Genomic DNA, 17,054 nt, shown 5'->3' with positions numbered 1-17,054 from the left:
GAATAGACGGGATGGCACTTTATCCAAAAACTGTGTTAGGACAGTGTGGGTTTAGCAGATGCTTCTTTCCAAAGTGACTTTACAGTCATGCTTGCACACATTATACACACGGTTTGTCCTGGGAATTGAACCCACTATCCTGGTGTGCAAGCACCATACTCTACTAACTGAGCTGCCATGATATTGTATGATATCTGTCAGGCCGCTATTAGAACTCTCTCATCCCATACTTCACTAAACGGATCAATGCATTCACCATATAGTCCAGGTGCCTAAGAAATGCTTACCTAAGAACCCCAATGATGACTTTTTTAAAGCTGCCACCCCACACGTTGTTGTAAAATTGTTGTTTTGTATTTATAACATATTTGAACATTGTATTATATTTAAAGTATTGTGATAGTTTAGGATTTTACTTTTGATGATATTATGTGATTGTAAATTGGTGTGAAATTCAGTCTATGACTGCAAATAAGCAGTCAAATATATTACTACTACGACTAACACTTTGCTACTATTCATAGCCTGAAAACTCTTCACTGTAATGTTAAACTAGCGGTAAACAAACGTGCATTAATTCAAAACAAAAGTACATGTGTGTTAGTCCTACCTTACTGCAAACGGAACTTCCACATGTTACAATTAGAGTTGTGCTTGATTGACAAAGGTTTTCCACCAAATCCCCTGACTAGAAAACACTCTTGCAAATAAGATAAAGTTTTTTTTTAATTACTATTAAATTCAGTAAAAACAGAAGACAACATTTTTATCATCCAAACAATCAAATCAAACTGTTCCACCAGTTCATCCAAAGGAAATCCCATTGTCTATACCTGGATGTGTGTTTGTAGAGGCATTGTGTGGTGCCCCCACCCATGACCTCATCCTCAAACTCTAGTTCCTGTGATAGATTATCTTTTATACCACATTTGTATTCATTTACAGTGGTTGCTTTGATTGCAGGACAATGTAATTTCTGCTACTCTTGAACCCATTTTCTGAGTCATCACTAGTTACGACAGACAAAAAGTTATAAACCCCGCCCATTTCTACAAGTTATCTCCTTAAAATCTGATTTTAAACCTAACCTTAACCTTAACCCTAATCTTAACCAGACTCCTAACCTTATGCCTAACCTTAAATTAAGACCAAAAAGCCATTTTGCCAACTATGTGAATGTGACATACTGTAGTTGATAATGAAATGAAATAAGACAGACCTATACCTAGCATCATTTGTACCTCTGCATGGCTCCTTCTTTGTCATGTTTTACGTTTTCCATGGATTGCTCACTTCCTTAACCATAAACTGGGCCTATAAAAGGTTTCATATCAACCGACTTGCATAATATTTCTGAGCCCCATGTAGCAATCTGTCTTCCAGATGACGTTGGCCTTCCACAGACCATCTAACCTGAGACAGGTTTGTGTATTGGTTTCTTTGGTAGTCTGAAGCTGCAAAGATGAGCCAACCATGTGTATTTCTCCTCTTGGTCAATACAGTCTGTAAGTATGACCCAATGCTTGATTATACTATTTATCATTTTCATTATAGGTGGGTTAATAAATAATTGACCCATTTTCAGTTTAGTTCAACATGTGTAGTATTTTATGTTTCTTCAACAGATTCTGTCAGTGACCATCTCAATACAGTGACTGTTAATTAAGCTTGGGGAACGTTTGACCCTTGAAGGTGTCCAACCACCTGGTTTAAACATGTTATTGGAAAGTACCCTGAAGTCATTCAATGTACAAGTCAAGTTCAAGTAATGTGACATACAAGGAGGGGTTTACAGATCCTCTGCATAACTATGTAATACATGAGAGAAAATGTTTTAACTTGCTAATTTCAGAGGAAAAGCTCATTTATTCAGTTATATATTATTGTGCAGCCATGTACACCGATAAAGTGACATTTGGAAATGCATCCCTATCGTCCACTGTAATTATGAATGATCTTTTCACTAATTAATAACCGTTAGTTAACTAATTTGATTTTATGACTTCAACTAGTGTTCTTTAAGTTTTCTTAATAAGCATGTGGTAATACTCTTGGGTCCTGTCTATAATAACAATAATTCAAACGTTTTTACTTTATTGCTTTTTTCCCACTTCACAAAAAACATTGTTGATAGGAAGATATTGGGTTGAAATAGTGTTACATTTGGGATAAATGAAAAACAAATGTATATGGTAGGTTCACAGTCCAACTCCAAGACTGTGGAGCAACAGCCAGAGTCTGACCCAGTAGATTCAGGAGACTCTGTGACTCTGCAGTGTACAGTAATCTCTGAGACCTCTAGAGGAGAACACAATGTGTACTGGTTCAGAGCTGGATCAGGAGACTCCCATCCAGGAGTCATTTACACCCCTGGGAACAGGAGTGATGAGTGTGAGAAGAGCCCTGAGACTCTGATGCTTGGACTTACTACTGTGCTGTAGCCACATGTGGGGAGATCCTGTTGGGAAATGGAACAAAATTGGATAGTGGTAGGTGATGAAGTATAAATGATACATATTTATTTTTAAACTTCTGTGTTTGGCCCTGTTTAACAGTCATTCACTGTCTTGATATAGAGTACATCATGAAATTATTGTGAAGAACACTATATTTTCAGAATTGAGGATTTTGCATTAAATATGAAGATGGAATTTAATTCTGCCTGCTTTCTTGTCATCCTTGTTAAAACCACTTAAGCCTACCCCTTACTTTTTCGAACATTCTGTTAAAAATCGCGCAACATTTCATAGTCCTGCTACTCATGCCAGGAATATAGTATATGCATGTGATTAGTATGTGTGGATAGAAAACACTCTGACGTTTCTAAAACTGATTAAATCACGGCTGTGACTATAACATAACGTGTGTTTCATCGAAAAGCGCAAGAAAACTGATCACCGAAAACTGGAAAATGTATCAATGCGCCACTTGCATGTATTGTCTATGGGAAAGCAAATTACATGGGGCTGAGATTGCAAGTCCTACAGTTTCCACACGATGTCGCCAGTCTTGTCAATTGCCTGGGCTTTGTTTCTTGGTCAAACGAGTAAGAGAGAGCCCATTCCTTCCGGTCTCCGACAGGATGTTTTGGAAGAGAAATTTTCGACCATGATTTTAAGACGTGGAGCTATTGAATACACATCGCCCCGTGATCAATTTGATAGATTATTAACGTTTACTAATACCTAAAGTTGGATTACAAAAGTATTTTGAAGTGTTTTGTGAAAGTTTATCGTCAACCTTTTTAATTTTAAAAAATGACGTTGCGTTTTAAAACAGTGTTTTTTCCTGGATCACACACTTTTCATAGATCGATATTTAGGGTATATATGGACCGATTTAATCGGAAAAAAAAGACCCAATAGTGATGTTTATGGGACATCTAGGAGTGCCAACAAAGAAGCTCGTCAAAGGTAATGAATGTTTTATATTTTATTTCTGCGTTTTGTGTAGCGCCGGCTATGCTAATTATTTTGTTTACGTCCTCTTCAGGTATTGCATGCTATCAGATAATAGCTTCTCATGCTTTCGCCGAAAAGCATTTTAAAAATCTGACTGGTTGGCTGGATTCACAACGAAAGTAACTTTAATTCAGTACCCTGCATGTGTGTTTTAATGAACATTTGAGTTTTAACGAGTGCTATTAGCATTTAGCATAGCGCATTTGCATTTGCAGATGGCTAGATGGGACGCATGCGTGTCGGGTGGGCTTAAGAGGTTAACCTCTAGCGTCGAGCAATCCCGTATCCGGGAGCGTAATCATAGCCTCAAGCTCATTACCATAACGCAACGTTTCCTAGTCATGAAAATCGCAAATGAAATGAAATAAATATATTCAAACACAAGCTTAGCCTTTTGTTAACAACACTGTCATATCAGATTTTCAAAATATGCTTTTCAACCAAAGCTACACAAGCATTTGTGTAAGAGTATTGATAGCCTAGCATAGCATTAAGCCTAGCATTCAGCAGGCAACATTTTCACAAAAACAAGAAAAGCATTCAAATAAAATAATTTACCTTTGAAGAACTTCGGATGTTTTCAATAGTTAGATAGCAAATGTTCATTTTTTCCCAAAATATTATTTTTGTAGACGAAATAGCTCCGTTTTGTTCATCACGTTTGGCTAAGAAAAAGACTGGAAAATGCAGTCACTTATTACAACGCCAAACTTTTTTCCAAATTAGCTCCATAATATCGACAGAAACATGGCAAACGTTGTTTAGAATCAATCCTCAAGGTGGTTTTCACATATCTATTCGATAATCTATCAGTGGTGGCAGTTGGCTTCTCATCAGAAGCAAACAGAAAAATACTGCAGCTGGAGATTACGCAATAACTACCACCTGGTAGATGTAGTCTCTTATGGTCAATCTTCCAATGATATGCCTACAAATACGTCACAATGCTGCAGACACCTTGGGGGAAACGTGGAAAACGTAAGCTGACTCCTAGCTCCTTCACAGCCATATAAGGAGTCATTGGCATGAGGCGATTTCAAAAAATGTGGCACTTCCTGATTGGATTTTTATCTGGGTTTTTTCTGTAACATCAGTTCTGTGGCACTCACAGACAATATCTTTGCAGTTTTGGAAACGTCAGAGTGTTTTCTTTCCAAAGCTGTCAATTATATGCATAGTCGAGCATCTTTGTGAAAAAATATCTTGTTTAAAACAAGGAAGAATATAAAGATCTGTGACTGTGGTAATGGTAAGTCAATTGTTATTTATTTTTTCTGAGAAGCATTTGGTTTATTTGTATATATGTTTTAGATTTTAGCCTTGGTTTTTCAAATGATTGCCTCGCCTGTTTCACCAACTGCTTCTCAGGTAGAGTTCAGTGTGTCAAATCGGGGGACCTGTTGTCCGAACCTCAGGCAGTCTCTATTGGGGTACCACACTGTTAAATTCTCGGGCCGACTCTTTTCTCTGTATATATCAATGATGTTGCTCTTGCTGCGGGTGATTCCTTGATCCACCTCTATGCAGACAACACCATTCTGTATACCTCTAGCCCTTCTTTGGACACTGTGTTAAAACCTTTTATGGAGCATGCGAATTTTCGCAGTCTTTAAAAAAAAATCGCGCAACATTTCAGCGCCCTGCTATTCATGCCAGGAATATAGTACGTTCATTTGGTTAGTGTGTGTGGCTAGGAAACAGTCAGACCTTTCCAAAACTGTTTAAATCACGCCTGTGCCATTTACAGAACGTGCGTTTCCGTTGAATAGTGCATGAAAATCTGTTCACTGAAAATGTAAAAATATATTCTTCCGCGCCTGCAGGCAATTGTTTACAGAGAACAGAATTAAATAGAGCCGAGTTCTCATTGGCTACAGCTTCCCCATGCTGTCTAGAGTTACGTCATTAGTTTCGCAATTGATTCTTGGTCTAACCCAAACAAGGGAACTACTTTCCTACTGGCACCGCCCAGATTTTGGGGCGACCATTTCCAAACATATTTTTCTCCACGGACAAGCTAACGATTTCACACCGCCTCCTGAGGTATTTTATCGCTTATTAACGTGTACTAATACCTAAAGTTGCATTACAAAAGTATTTCGAAGTGTTTTGTGAAAGTTTATCGTCGACTTTTGGCATTTTAAAAAATGACGTTACGTTATGAAATGCTAATTTTTTCCTCCAATTCCAAGGTATTCCTAGCTCGATATCTAGGCTATATATGGACCGATTTAATCGAAAAAAAGACCCTAAATGATGTTTATGGGACATCTAGGAGTGCCAAGAATGAAGCTCGTCAAAGGTAAGGAATGTTTTATATTTTATTTCAGCCTTTTCGTTTGCGAGCGCTAACGAAAAATCTGTCGTTTTTGTGACATTGCAGTATGTGAGGCTGCATGGTACAGATAATAGCGTCTCATGCTTTCCCCGAAAAGCATTTTACAAATCTGACTTGGTGGATAGATTCACAACGAGTGTAGCTTTAATTTGGTATATTTGATGTCAATTTTTATGAAATCTTGATTTTTATCATAAACTATGCGTGGTGCACTTGAAATTTCAGAAAATTCGATTCCCACTGGGGAAGCGCTTCCATACTCTCTAGGGTAGGGGGCAGCATTCGGGAATTTTGCATGCCCAAATTAAATGGCCTGTTCCTTGGACCCAGAAGATATGATATGCATATAACTGGTAGATTTGGATAACAAACACTCTAAAGTTTCTAAAACTGTTAATATAGTGTCTGTGAGTATAACAGAACTGATTTAGAAGGCGAAAACCTGAGAAAAATCCATGAAATAGTTTTTGGGGGGTTTTGTAGTTTTCTATTCAATGCCATTACAGTATCCATTGACATAGGACTCCATTTGCAGTTCATATGCCTTCCACTAGATGTCAACAGTCTTTAGAAATCGTTTCAGGCTTGTTCTTTCAGGCGCATGTGCATTTCTTGTTTACCTTTTATATTGACAACGTTATTGTCCGGTTGAAATATTATAGATCATTTAGGCTAGAAAACAACCTGAGGACTGAATATAAACATCGATTGACATGTTTCTATGAACTTTACGGATAAAATTTGGATTTTTTTTGTCAGATTTTCTTGACTGAGTTTGAGCCTGTGGATTACTGAAGAAAACGCGCTAACAAAACTAAGGTTTTTGGATATAAAGAGACTTCATCGAATAAAAGGAAAATTTATTGAGTAAATGAATGTCTTCTGATTGCCACCATATGAAGATCAAAGGTAAGGGGTTAATTTTATCTCTATTTCTGAGTTTTGTAAGGCTTCTGCTTGGCTGGTTACTGTTTGTAATAATTTGTCAATTGGGCTATGTTCTGGGCTAGGTATGTTCTGGGCTAGGTATGTTCTGGGCTAGGTATGCTTTTGCCGAAAAGCATTTAAATATAAATATGACACTGTGGTTGGTTTAACAAGAAGTTAATCTTTAAACCTATGTAAAATATGTTTGGTTTTCTGAATTTTTATAATGAGCATTTCTGTAATTGAATTTGGCGCTCTGCAACCTCACTGCATGTTGGCCAGATGGGATGCTAGCGTCCCACATACCCTAGAGAGATTAACAAACCTCCAAACGAGCTTCAATGCCATAAAACACTCCTTCCGTGGCCTCCAACTGCTCTTAAACGCTAGTAAAACTAAATGCATGTCGTTGCCCGTACCCGCCCGCCCGACTAGCATCACTACTCTGGACGATTCTGACTTAGAATATGTGGACAACTACAAATACCCAGATGTCTGGCTAGACTGTAAACTATCCTTCCAGGCTCATATGAAATCTGGAATCAGCTTCCTATTTCACAACAAAGACTTAAATCTCCCTCACTACCTTTAAGTATCAGCTATCTAAGCAGTTTTACCGATCGCTGCAGCTGTACACAGCCCATCTGTAAATAGCCTATCCAACTACCTACCTCATCCCCATACTGTCTTCATTTACTTTTTTTGTGCTTTTGCACACCAGTATTTCTACTGGCACATCATCTGCACATCGTTCACTCCTGAGTTAATTTGCTAAATTGTAATTACTTCGCTACTATTGGCCTTGTTACTTCCTTACTTCATTTGCACAGACTGTATATTGATTGTTCTATTGTGTTATTGACTGTACTTTTGTTTATCCCATGTGTAACTCTGTTTTATTGGTTTTTGTCACACTGCTTTGATTTATCTTGGCCAGATCGCAGTTGTAAATGAGAACTTGTTCTCAACTGACCTACTTGGTTAAATAAAGGTGATATAAAAAAATATACAACATTGTTTGGTTTAAATAATCAGATTAATGGCTGTAAGTATTTGGACATACCCATGGGTAAAATGAATTAAATCACAATATATTAATGTGTTTCCTGTAATTTGGCATATGATTACATTGCATACTTCTGTAGTTATTTTCTGTAGGTTTTGTTCACCCTGCCTTAAATGAGATAAATACTTGCTTCTTTGATCAGAAATGGAAATGAACTGATCAAAGCTAGTAATTTGATGTATTCTTACTGAAGCAGGAGCCATTCCACTTCAATCCGGTGGTGAAGTTCCCAGTTCCGATCAGCAAAGTGATCAGGTATGAAATTATTTTATCTGAATTGTAATTAACTACTGGCCATGCAATCACCACAACTATTCAACAGACATTTTACAATTTTGGCAGTAGCTAAGACCAAATGCTGCCCGCGGCCAGTGACGGACTTCTACGTCACATTACCTTCCTCCTCTCCTGAAGCGACCAAGTTCGCTGTGATGTTTTCTTTTCCTGCCTTGTGACGGACACAGAACCTGAAGGGCTGGAGCTCCAGATACCACCTGGTCACACGAGAATTCCGGTCCTTCATGGTCTGGATCCAGGTCAGTGCTCTGAGGTCCGTGTGCAGGTCAAATTCCCTCCCAAGAAGGTAGTAACGGAGACTATCTAGGGCACACTTTATTTGTAGATGACCTGGTTTCCCTGGGCAACACCTTCCGCCTCAGGTACAGCACGGGAAGCTCTTCTCCTGGCTCTCCTTGGGCCAGTACAGCACGGCGGGATTACATTTCTATGGTTGGTTGCGGCTGTTGGTTCCACATTTCTGGGCTCTGTTATTTACTTAACAAATAAGGAACAGTCAAAATGTGCACTTATAAATCATAACAATTTGAATCAAAATACAGCTGTAGACAGAAGTCAAAGATCAAACATCAGAGATACAACTGATGTCTCTCCTGAGTTCTGCCCAGAACAAAAGAAAGACAGCAGTTTGGAATGCATATGCTACTTCTGAAAAGAGAAGACTAACCTGTCTGTAGAACAAATAGAAGGGACAAAATCTCAACAATGCACACTTTGTAGCGAAAGTGCAGCACTGTTTTTCAAGTAGCTCATCTTGAGATTGCCACGACGCGCCTATGGCTTCGTCCTCATCATAAGGTGAGTGAGTGAGTCAGTGTGCTCCTGTCAATGGTATTTAGTAGTCTACTGTAGGCTGTAATATGTATACAGTACCAGTCAAAAGTCATTATTTTTACTATTTTCTACATTGTAGAATATGAGTGAAGACATCAAAACTATGAAATAACACATGGAATCATGTAGAAACCAAAGAAACTATTAAACAAATCAAAAGACATGTTTAATTTCAGATTCTTCAAAGTAGCCACCCATTGCCTTGATGACAGCTTTGTACATTCTTGGCATTCTCTCAACCAGCTTCACCTGGAATGCTTTTCCAACAGTCTTGAAGGAGTTCCCACATATGCTGAGCACTTGTTGGCTGCTTTTCCGTCACTCCCACGTCCAACTCATCCCAAGCCATCTCAATTGGGTTGAGGTAGGGTGATTGTAGAGGCCAGGTCAACTTATGCAGCACTCCATCACTCTCCTTCTTGGTCAAATAGCCCTTACACAGCCTGGAGGTATGTTGGGTCATTGTCCTGTTGAAAAACAAATGGTAGTTCCACTATGAGCAAACCAGACGGGATGGCGTGTTGCTACAGAATGCTGTGTTGACCATGCTGGTTAAGTGTGACATGAATTCTAAATAAATCCAGGTAACTCTGGGTCATCCTTTCCTGTGACGGTCCTCATGAGAGCCAGTTTCATCATGGAGCTTGATGGTTTTTGGAACTGCACTTTGTGCAGTTTGTGAAATTTTCCAGATTGACTGACCTTCATGTCTTAAAGTAATGATGGACTGTCAATTCTCTTTGCTTATTTGAGATGTTCTTGCCACAACATGGACTTCGTCTTTTACCAAATAGGGCTATCTTCTGCATACCACAACTACCTTGTCACAATACAAATGATTGGCTCAAATGCATTAATTTTAAGAAAGAAAGATATTCCACAAATGAACTTTTAACAAGGCACACCTGTTAATTGAAATGCATTACATGTGACTACATCATGAACATGGTTGAGAGAATGCCAAGAGTGTTCAAAGATGTCATCAAGGCAAAGGGTGGCTATGTAACGTCAGCTTCCAACTCACACTCTCAAACACGTAGATCCCCTGAACGCAGCTACCTTTCCAGCCCACTTTCCAGCTCACAAACACCTAGATCTCCTGAACGCAGCTCACACTCCAGATCCCAATCACCTGAATTCTGATCACACACCTGTATGTCATTATCACACACTAATTTAGTTCAATTCTTTGCACCCCATCACTGTGAGGTATTGTTTGTTTTGTGACACTCGTCAAATCGGAGCGTTGGGTTTCCCATAATTTACTCCTCCTGTGTATGATAGTTTTTACCTGACTTACTAATGACGCCTTTTGCCCACGTTTGTAGCCTTTTCCCTGCCTGTACTGTTGCCTTTTTGGACCCCCTATGTATGACCTTCTGCCTGCCCCTGGACCCAGCTACCTGCCTTCTCCTGTGGTCCTTCACAATTAACACCTGCCGCACCCTGCGTTTGAAACCAGCTATCTGTCTCCCATCGTGTTCATTACAGGCTACTTTGAAGTATCTCAAATACAAAATATATTTTTATTTAACACTTTTTGCTTACTAAATGATTTCATGTGTTATTTTATAGTTTTGATGTCATCACTATGATTCTACAATGTAGAAAATAGTTAAAAATAAATAACCCTGGAATGAGTAGGTGTGTCAAAAATGTTGACTTGTACTGTATATTTAAAACCAAAAACTTTTCGACTTTTACTCAAGTAGTATTTTATTGGGTGACTTCCACTTTTACTTGAGTAGTTTGTTATTAAGGTATCATTGCTTTTACTCAAGTATGACAATTGAGTACTTTTTCCACCACTGATCAATTAGACGGGTTGTGACTGGTTCAAAATCAGTTGTCTGGTTCAAAATCAGTTGTCTGGTTCAAAATCAGTTGTCTGGTTCAAAATCAGTTGTCTGGTTCAAAATCAGTTGTCTGGTTCAAAATCAGTTGACTGGTTCAAAATCAGTTGACTGGTTCAAAATCAACATTTACAATTGTCATCAATGATCAATACATAAGGCCAAAAAATCACACTATAGTTAAAGTATAAATTAAAGTGATACCATGTCCAGACCCTTGTTGGTGGAAAACCATCTACAGGAAGTGTTGCACAACCAATCAGGTCATTCTTTCATTGCACCAAGCAAAATGAGTAGTTCTCCTTTTGTCACATCAGTCATTACATGTTTCATGGTTAAGGGAAAGAATGTAGCAAGATGATCAGAACCAGCTTTATTTTGATACTTCTCACTCAACTTTGTAAGTGCATGCCTAACCAATTGTCTTACTGAACTGCAGAATTTAAAACTGAATGTGTAATCTACGTCTTAGACTATTGGAAAGTAGTGCAGTAGTGCAGAAAGAGGATGGAATACTAGTTTTGACAGCTATGACAGGAAACATCACCATATCAGTATGTTTTAAGGACATTGGTTAGGCTTTGTCCTAGCCCATTCCCAGATAGCTCTGACCACTTTAGAAATTATTCCACAAATTGATGTCTGAAATGGCAAAGTTAATGTATTTGCAAAACGTTCTATTGCAGACCTTATTCAACATGAAGAAGTTCATCAGCCAGTTCCACTAACCACTGTTCAGCTCGGAGACTCCATACCTCTATCATGCCTATTCGCTGATAACAAACATTTTCAAGTCCTCTACTGGTACAAGCAAACTATTGGTCAAATGCCCCACGTTGTGGCAGCTATTACTGATTCTTTAAAGTGGTCAAAGCTGAAGATGTCTCTCAACTTGTTATCAGCAATATTCAGCACATCAGATGAGGCAACCTACTACTGTGCTGTGGGAACAAAGTCTCAAATGGATTATCGAAATGGAACCTGTTTGGCTACCAATGGTAATTTCATTTGAATTGTATATTTCAGTATATTATCATCAGTGTACAGTATAGTCAACAGCGGATATTATAAAGTTAATCTTGGTACATTGTTATAAATGCACACTGTCTTAAAGATGTGCTATTAATGCTCCAGATCCTACTTCATTTAAACTTGAGAATATCCTTCATCCAACAAAATAAACAATTTAGGTTCCAGTGGAAAGAGGTTTACCAAGATAACTCTGGAGCAGCAGCCAATGTCTGACCCAGTCTATCCAGGAGACTCTATGACTCTGCAGTGTACAGGACTCTCTGAGAGTTGTACAGGAGAACAGTGTGTACTGGTTCAGAGGCGGATCAGGAGAATCCCACCCAGGATTCATTAACACCTCTGGGAACAGGAGTGATGAGTGTAAGAAGAGCCCTGAGACTCCTTCTACTACACAGAGCTGTGTCTACAGCCTCTCCAAGAACAACCTCAGCCCCTCTGATGCTGGGACTTACTACTGTGCTGTGGCCACATGTGGTGAGATCCTGTTTGGCAATGGAACAAAACTGGATGTCAAAGGTAGTTTTAATGAGATGGGAAGAAGCCTAGTAACCTTAAAACTGAATTATACTGCAGCATAATCACAAATAGAGGTCAACAATGAATTAAAATGCCTACTACGATATTTGCGCATTTATATGGAACTTACAATGCAGTCTTTTAAAAGGTTGGACAAAGAAGTTCCTGTTGTTCATTATTATTATTTTGTTATTAGATCATAAAAAGCTGTTTTCATTGTATTGTTATTATGTTCACCATGTATTTGTAGTAGGGATGGACTGTAATGCACTGGTTCCAGTTGGTATTAGTCTGTGTGGACCATTAATGCTGAATGCTGTGTTACTGTTCTTCATCCACTCAAGTCAAAAGGAACCAAACGGTGAGCATTAAAACCAGTGCTGTAATTTAAAAGCTGGTGCTATAATTCGACAGTTTCTTGACTACATGACATGTTGAATTTTAAACAATGAATTCATGTAATTACATTTATCCAATGCATCATGTTTGGAGGCTATTCACAGTTGAACCATTTTGTTTTTTTAAATACTGTTGTTCTTTTGTACACAGTTTCGTTAGAAAAATTACTTACTTGTTTGAAAATGATCCTTTAGTCTAATAAATGTTTGTGTGATTTATTAGTGTCCTCAGCAACCAGTCTAGAGACAATTAGCTCAGAGCAGCTATTCAAAGAGTGTGAGCTGGTTACAAGTCAAGTGCTCTAATTTCCTGTTTCTTTATCTTTATTTCTTTCTGACATTGTGTCACAGTGTCAACTTGCTGTTATGCAACCACCATACTGTTATGCAGGCACCATATTTGTCACCAAACCCCTTGGCTCCAGGTCATCTGTAAGTCTTTGCTAGGTAAAGCCCTGCCTTATCTCAGCTCACTGTTCACCATAGCGGCAGGGTAGCCTAGTGGTTAGAGCATAGGCCTAGTAACCGGAAGGTTGCAAGTTCATACCCCTGAGCTGACATGGTACAAATCTGTCGTTCTGCCCCTGAACAGGCAGTTAACCCACTGTTCCTAAGCCGTCATTGAAAATAAGAATTAGACAGTCTAATGTACTTGACCTCTTGCTCACTTGTGCTCTGGGGCCTCACACTCCTCTTTCTATTCTGGTTAGAGCCAGTTTACGCTGTTCTGTGAAGGGAGTAGTACACAGCATCGTGCCAGATATTCCGTTTCTTGACAATTTACAAGCCTTCATTTCTCAGAACAAGAATACACTGATGAGTTTCAGAAGAAAGGTCTTTGTTTCAAGACATTTTGAGCCTGTAATCGAACCCACAAATGCTGATGCTCCAGATACTCAACTAGTCTAAAGAAGGCCAGTTTTATTGTTTCTTAAATCAGAACAATAGTTCTGTCAGCTGTGCTAACATAATTGCAAAAGGGTTTTCTAATGATCAATTCACTTTTTAAAATGCTAAACTTGGATTAGCAATGACACAACGTGCCATTGGAACACAGAAGTGATGGTTGCTGATAGCGGCCTCTGTATGCCTATGTAGATATTCCATAACAAATCAGCCGTTTCAGGCTACATTAGTCATTTACAACATTATTAACAATGCCAACACTGTATTTCTGAGACATTAGATTTTCTTTTAATGGGCAAAACATGTGCTTTTCTTTCAAAAACAAGGACATTATGTATGTATGTATGTATGTATGTATATATATATATATATATGTATACCACCCTTAAATTAACATTTTCAAAGTTTCTGGAGACGGCAGGAGAGAATTTTGGACTCTTTCTAACAACTATTGATTTCTGGTGACTTTTCTTGCACTTTCAGCAACAGTGGCAACACCCAGGTGGTTGCTACATTTTTGGTAATGGACGCCCAGTACCTACAGAAAGGAGCGGCTTCCATGGAGGAACTGAATGCAGGAGAAGTATGTGTGATGTTCTGATGAGGGGCTCTGTCTTTTGTCTCTATCCTGCCTTTCCAGCCCAAACTTCCTCAACACCCTTTTCCTAGTATGACTATGGACATTCAATCTCCATCTCCATCATCCTAATCTGCCAAAGGACATTCAATCTCCAACATCCTAATCTGCCTAAGGACATTCAATCTCCAACATCCTAATCTGCCTAAGGACATTCAACCTCCATCATCTCAAATTATATTTGTTGTGTTGGGCAATTTGTTTAGCTTTTTAACGCTTTGAGATTATTTTGGAATGAAAATCGCTTTACACATTTACACATTTTGAATGAGAGATTTGTTAAAAAATTACGTTTGTATTTCTTTAAATAAGTTATCAGCAGGTTGTATTTTGTTCACAGTATCTAATAATTTACAGATGAACATTCATTTCAGGTCAATGATGAGAATATTGCTAAAGCAAAAGCCACATTGACCTCAACCACTGTGCTGAACACTGACTTTGCGAAACCTTATGAACACCTGCTCTTTCCATGACAGACTGACCAGGTGAAAGGTATGATCCCTTATTGATGACACTTGTTAAATCCACTTCAAACAGTGTTTTTGAAGGGGATGAGACAGGTTACCGAATAAGTTTTAAGCTTTGAGACAATTGGATTGTGTGGGTTATGGTAGTAGGTGCCAGGCGCACCGGTTTGAGTGTGTCAAGAACTGCAACTCTGCTGGGTTTTCACGCTCAACAGTTTCACGTGTTTATCAAGAATGGTCCACCACCCAAAGGACATCCAGCCAACATGACACAACTGTGGGAAGCATTGGAGTCAACATGTGCCAGCATGCCTGTGGAACACTTCCGACACCTTGTAGAGTCAATATTAGGAAGATGTTCTTATTGTTGTATATGCACCACTTAAATATTACTCAACCTTCTTCTATAATTTCGACACTAACACATAATATTCATTACCTACCAATAGTTAGGTTAGTTTTGTTGCCAAACAGGATCTCCCCACGTGGCCACAACATGGTAGTAAGTCCCAGCATCAGAGACTGAGGTTGTTGTTGGAGAGGCTGTGGACACAACTCTTTGTAGGAGAGGGAGTCTCAGGGCTCTTCTTACACTCATCACTCCTATTCCCAGCGGTGTAGATAACTCCTGGATGGGATTCTCCTGATCCGGCTCTGAACCAGTACACACTGTGTTCTCCTGTACAGGTCTCAGAGAATACTGTACACTGTAGAATCACAGAGTCTCCTGGATGGACTGGATCAGAAACTGGTTGCTACACCAATGTAGGGGGATTGTGTCCTATATTGTGTCATTGTATTGAGAACATAATTATTCAGAAGCTTGTAAAGTGGAGACATCATAGAATTTTAAATAGTAATCATTCTTTTAGGCACATGGCAGTCTTGGAAACAGCGTTTTGTTTGCTAAAAAAAGAGTGGTGCAGTGGCTAATTAAATGTAAACATTTGATTTAATTGTCAGTAATTATTCTAATTTATTCACCCCACAGTCAGCCAAGAAGCTTAGTTAGACATTTTGAGAGTTGTTAAAAGTTAGTTAGATAACGTTTCTACACTCCTTTGCTAGCTATACCGTAACGTTGTCATTTCAAAAACCTGTCTCCAAAAATGACAAGTGTCTTTACATTTGACCATTATGACACGCATCAATTAATATCCACTTTCTATGCATACTGCAGCAAGATGGTTAATACTTTTTCTGAACATCTACTGTGTGTATAACAATACACAAAAACACTTGGTGAACATTGAAATACAGTTCAAATTAAATTACCCTTCACTGCCCAAAAAATATTGTCCCCATTCCACAAAAGTATGTTGCCTCATCTAATGTGCTGATATTTCTGATAATGAGATTATACCCATATTGAGATTCCTCCACTTTGAAACGTGGATTCATAAATTCTCCTTTAAGTACAGGTTCTGATGCATAGGACACAGATGCGACAAGATGGGGCAGTTGGCCAACAGTTTGTCTGTACCAGTACAGCAATTGTTGAGATTCTGCTTTAGGACATGGCAAAGATACAGTGTCTCCAAATAGACGAGTAGCCACTGGTATTGGTTGAGGAGCATCTTCAGTCTGAATCAGGTCTGCCAAAATGTGAATGTAATTAGATGTCAAATTGAAATGGAAATGGACATTGTTCAATCTTAGAATAACAGTGTTTTTTCTTAATTAAGTCATCAAACTACTGCAATTGAAATTTCCTGAAGATATATCGGTCACATTGCTGTCCAAATGGAATATATTTCATTATCTTTAGATATGACTTTCCAATATGATATTGTTATTCTTTTAGATTTTAAATTCTACTGTTCAGTAAAGTACTATGTGAGATTAGGACATGCACTTACACACTTGAGAGAGAAGTCCCCAAAGAAGGCAGATTGTGATCATCTTGATATGGACTGACTGTAGCTTTAACAACTGTTTTTCTTTGTTACTATGAATGACAAAATTAAAAACAATTGTGGGCTGTTTAAAAGCTAAGAATGACTTGATTGGTTAGGGGAAAGTAATGCATCCCTTCCTGTTGAACGCGTTTACCTCGTTTTCACCCATGTACTGTATGCAATCTAAAGATTTATGGAGTGCACTAATTTGTTGGCCTACATTGCAGCAAGATATTGCTTAATGATGCAATATATCCCAGACTCAGGTTAAACATAGACCACGATTAAAAACATTCCCAATAGAGATGTTACATTGAATATGTAACGAAAACGCTGTGAGTCGAGAAGCAGGTGAAACGTTTAATAAAACAAACATGGAACGAAACATAACAGTAGCATCTACGCATGAACAATACTGACT

General features: G+C 38.5%; 1 pseudogene and 1 gene segment (V, D, J or C); one reads left to right on the top strand and one right to left on the bottom strand.

Annotated features, from left to right (window-relative positions):
• The first annotated feature begins 2,189 nt into the window (after window positions 1–2,189).
• Window positions 2,190–12,972, top strand: LOC115130069 (Ig kappa chain V region K29-213-like). The segment is given in 3 exon segments: window positions 2,190–2,382; window positions 9,432–9,439; window positions 12,168–12,972. Coding segments are annotated over 3 exon segments (420 nt in total).
• A 2,198-nt stretch (window positions 12,973–15,170) lies between these two features.
• Window positions 15,171–16,637, bottom strand: LOC115130068 (uncharacterized; annotated as a pseudogene).
• Between the last annotated feature and the right edge of the window lie 417 nt (window positions 16,638–17,054).

This window comes from Oncorhynchus nerka, linkage group LG6, assembly GCF_034236695.1.
Source record: "Oncorhynchus nerka isolate Pitt River linkage group LG6, Oner_Uvic_2.0, whole genome shotgun sequence".
Classification (NCBI taxonomy): domain Eukaryota; kingdom Metazoa; phylum Chordata; class Actinopteri; order Salmoniformes; family Salmonidae; genus Oncorhynchus; species Oncorhynchus nerka.
Note: the sequence above shows the minus strand (reverse complement) of the source record. Positions and strands in the feature narration are given on the sequence as shown.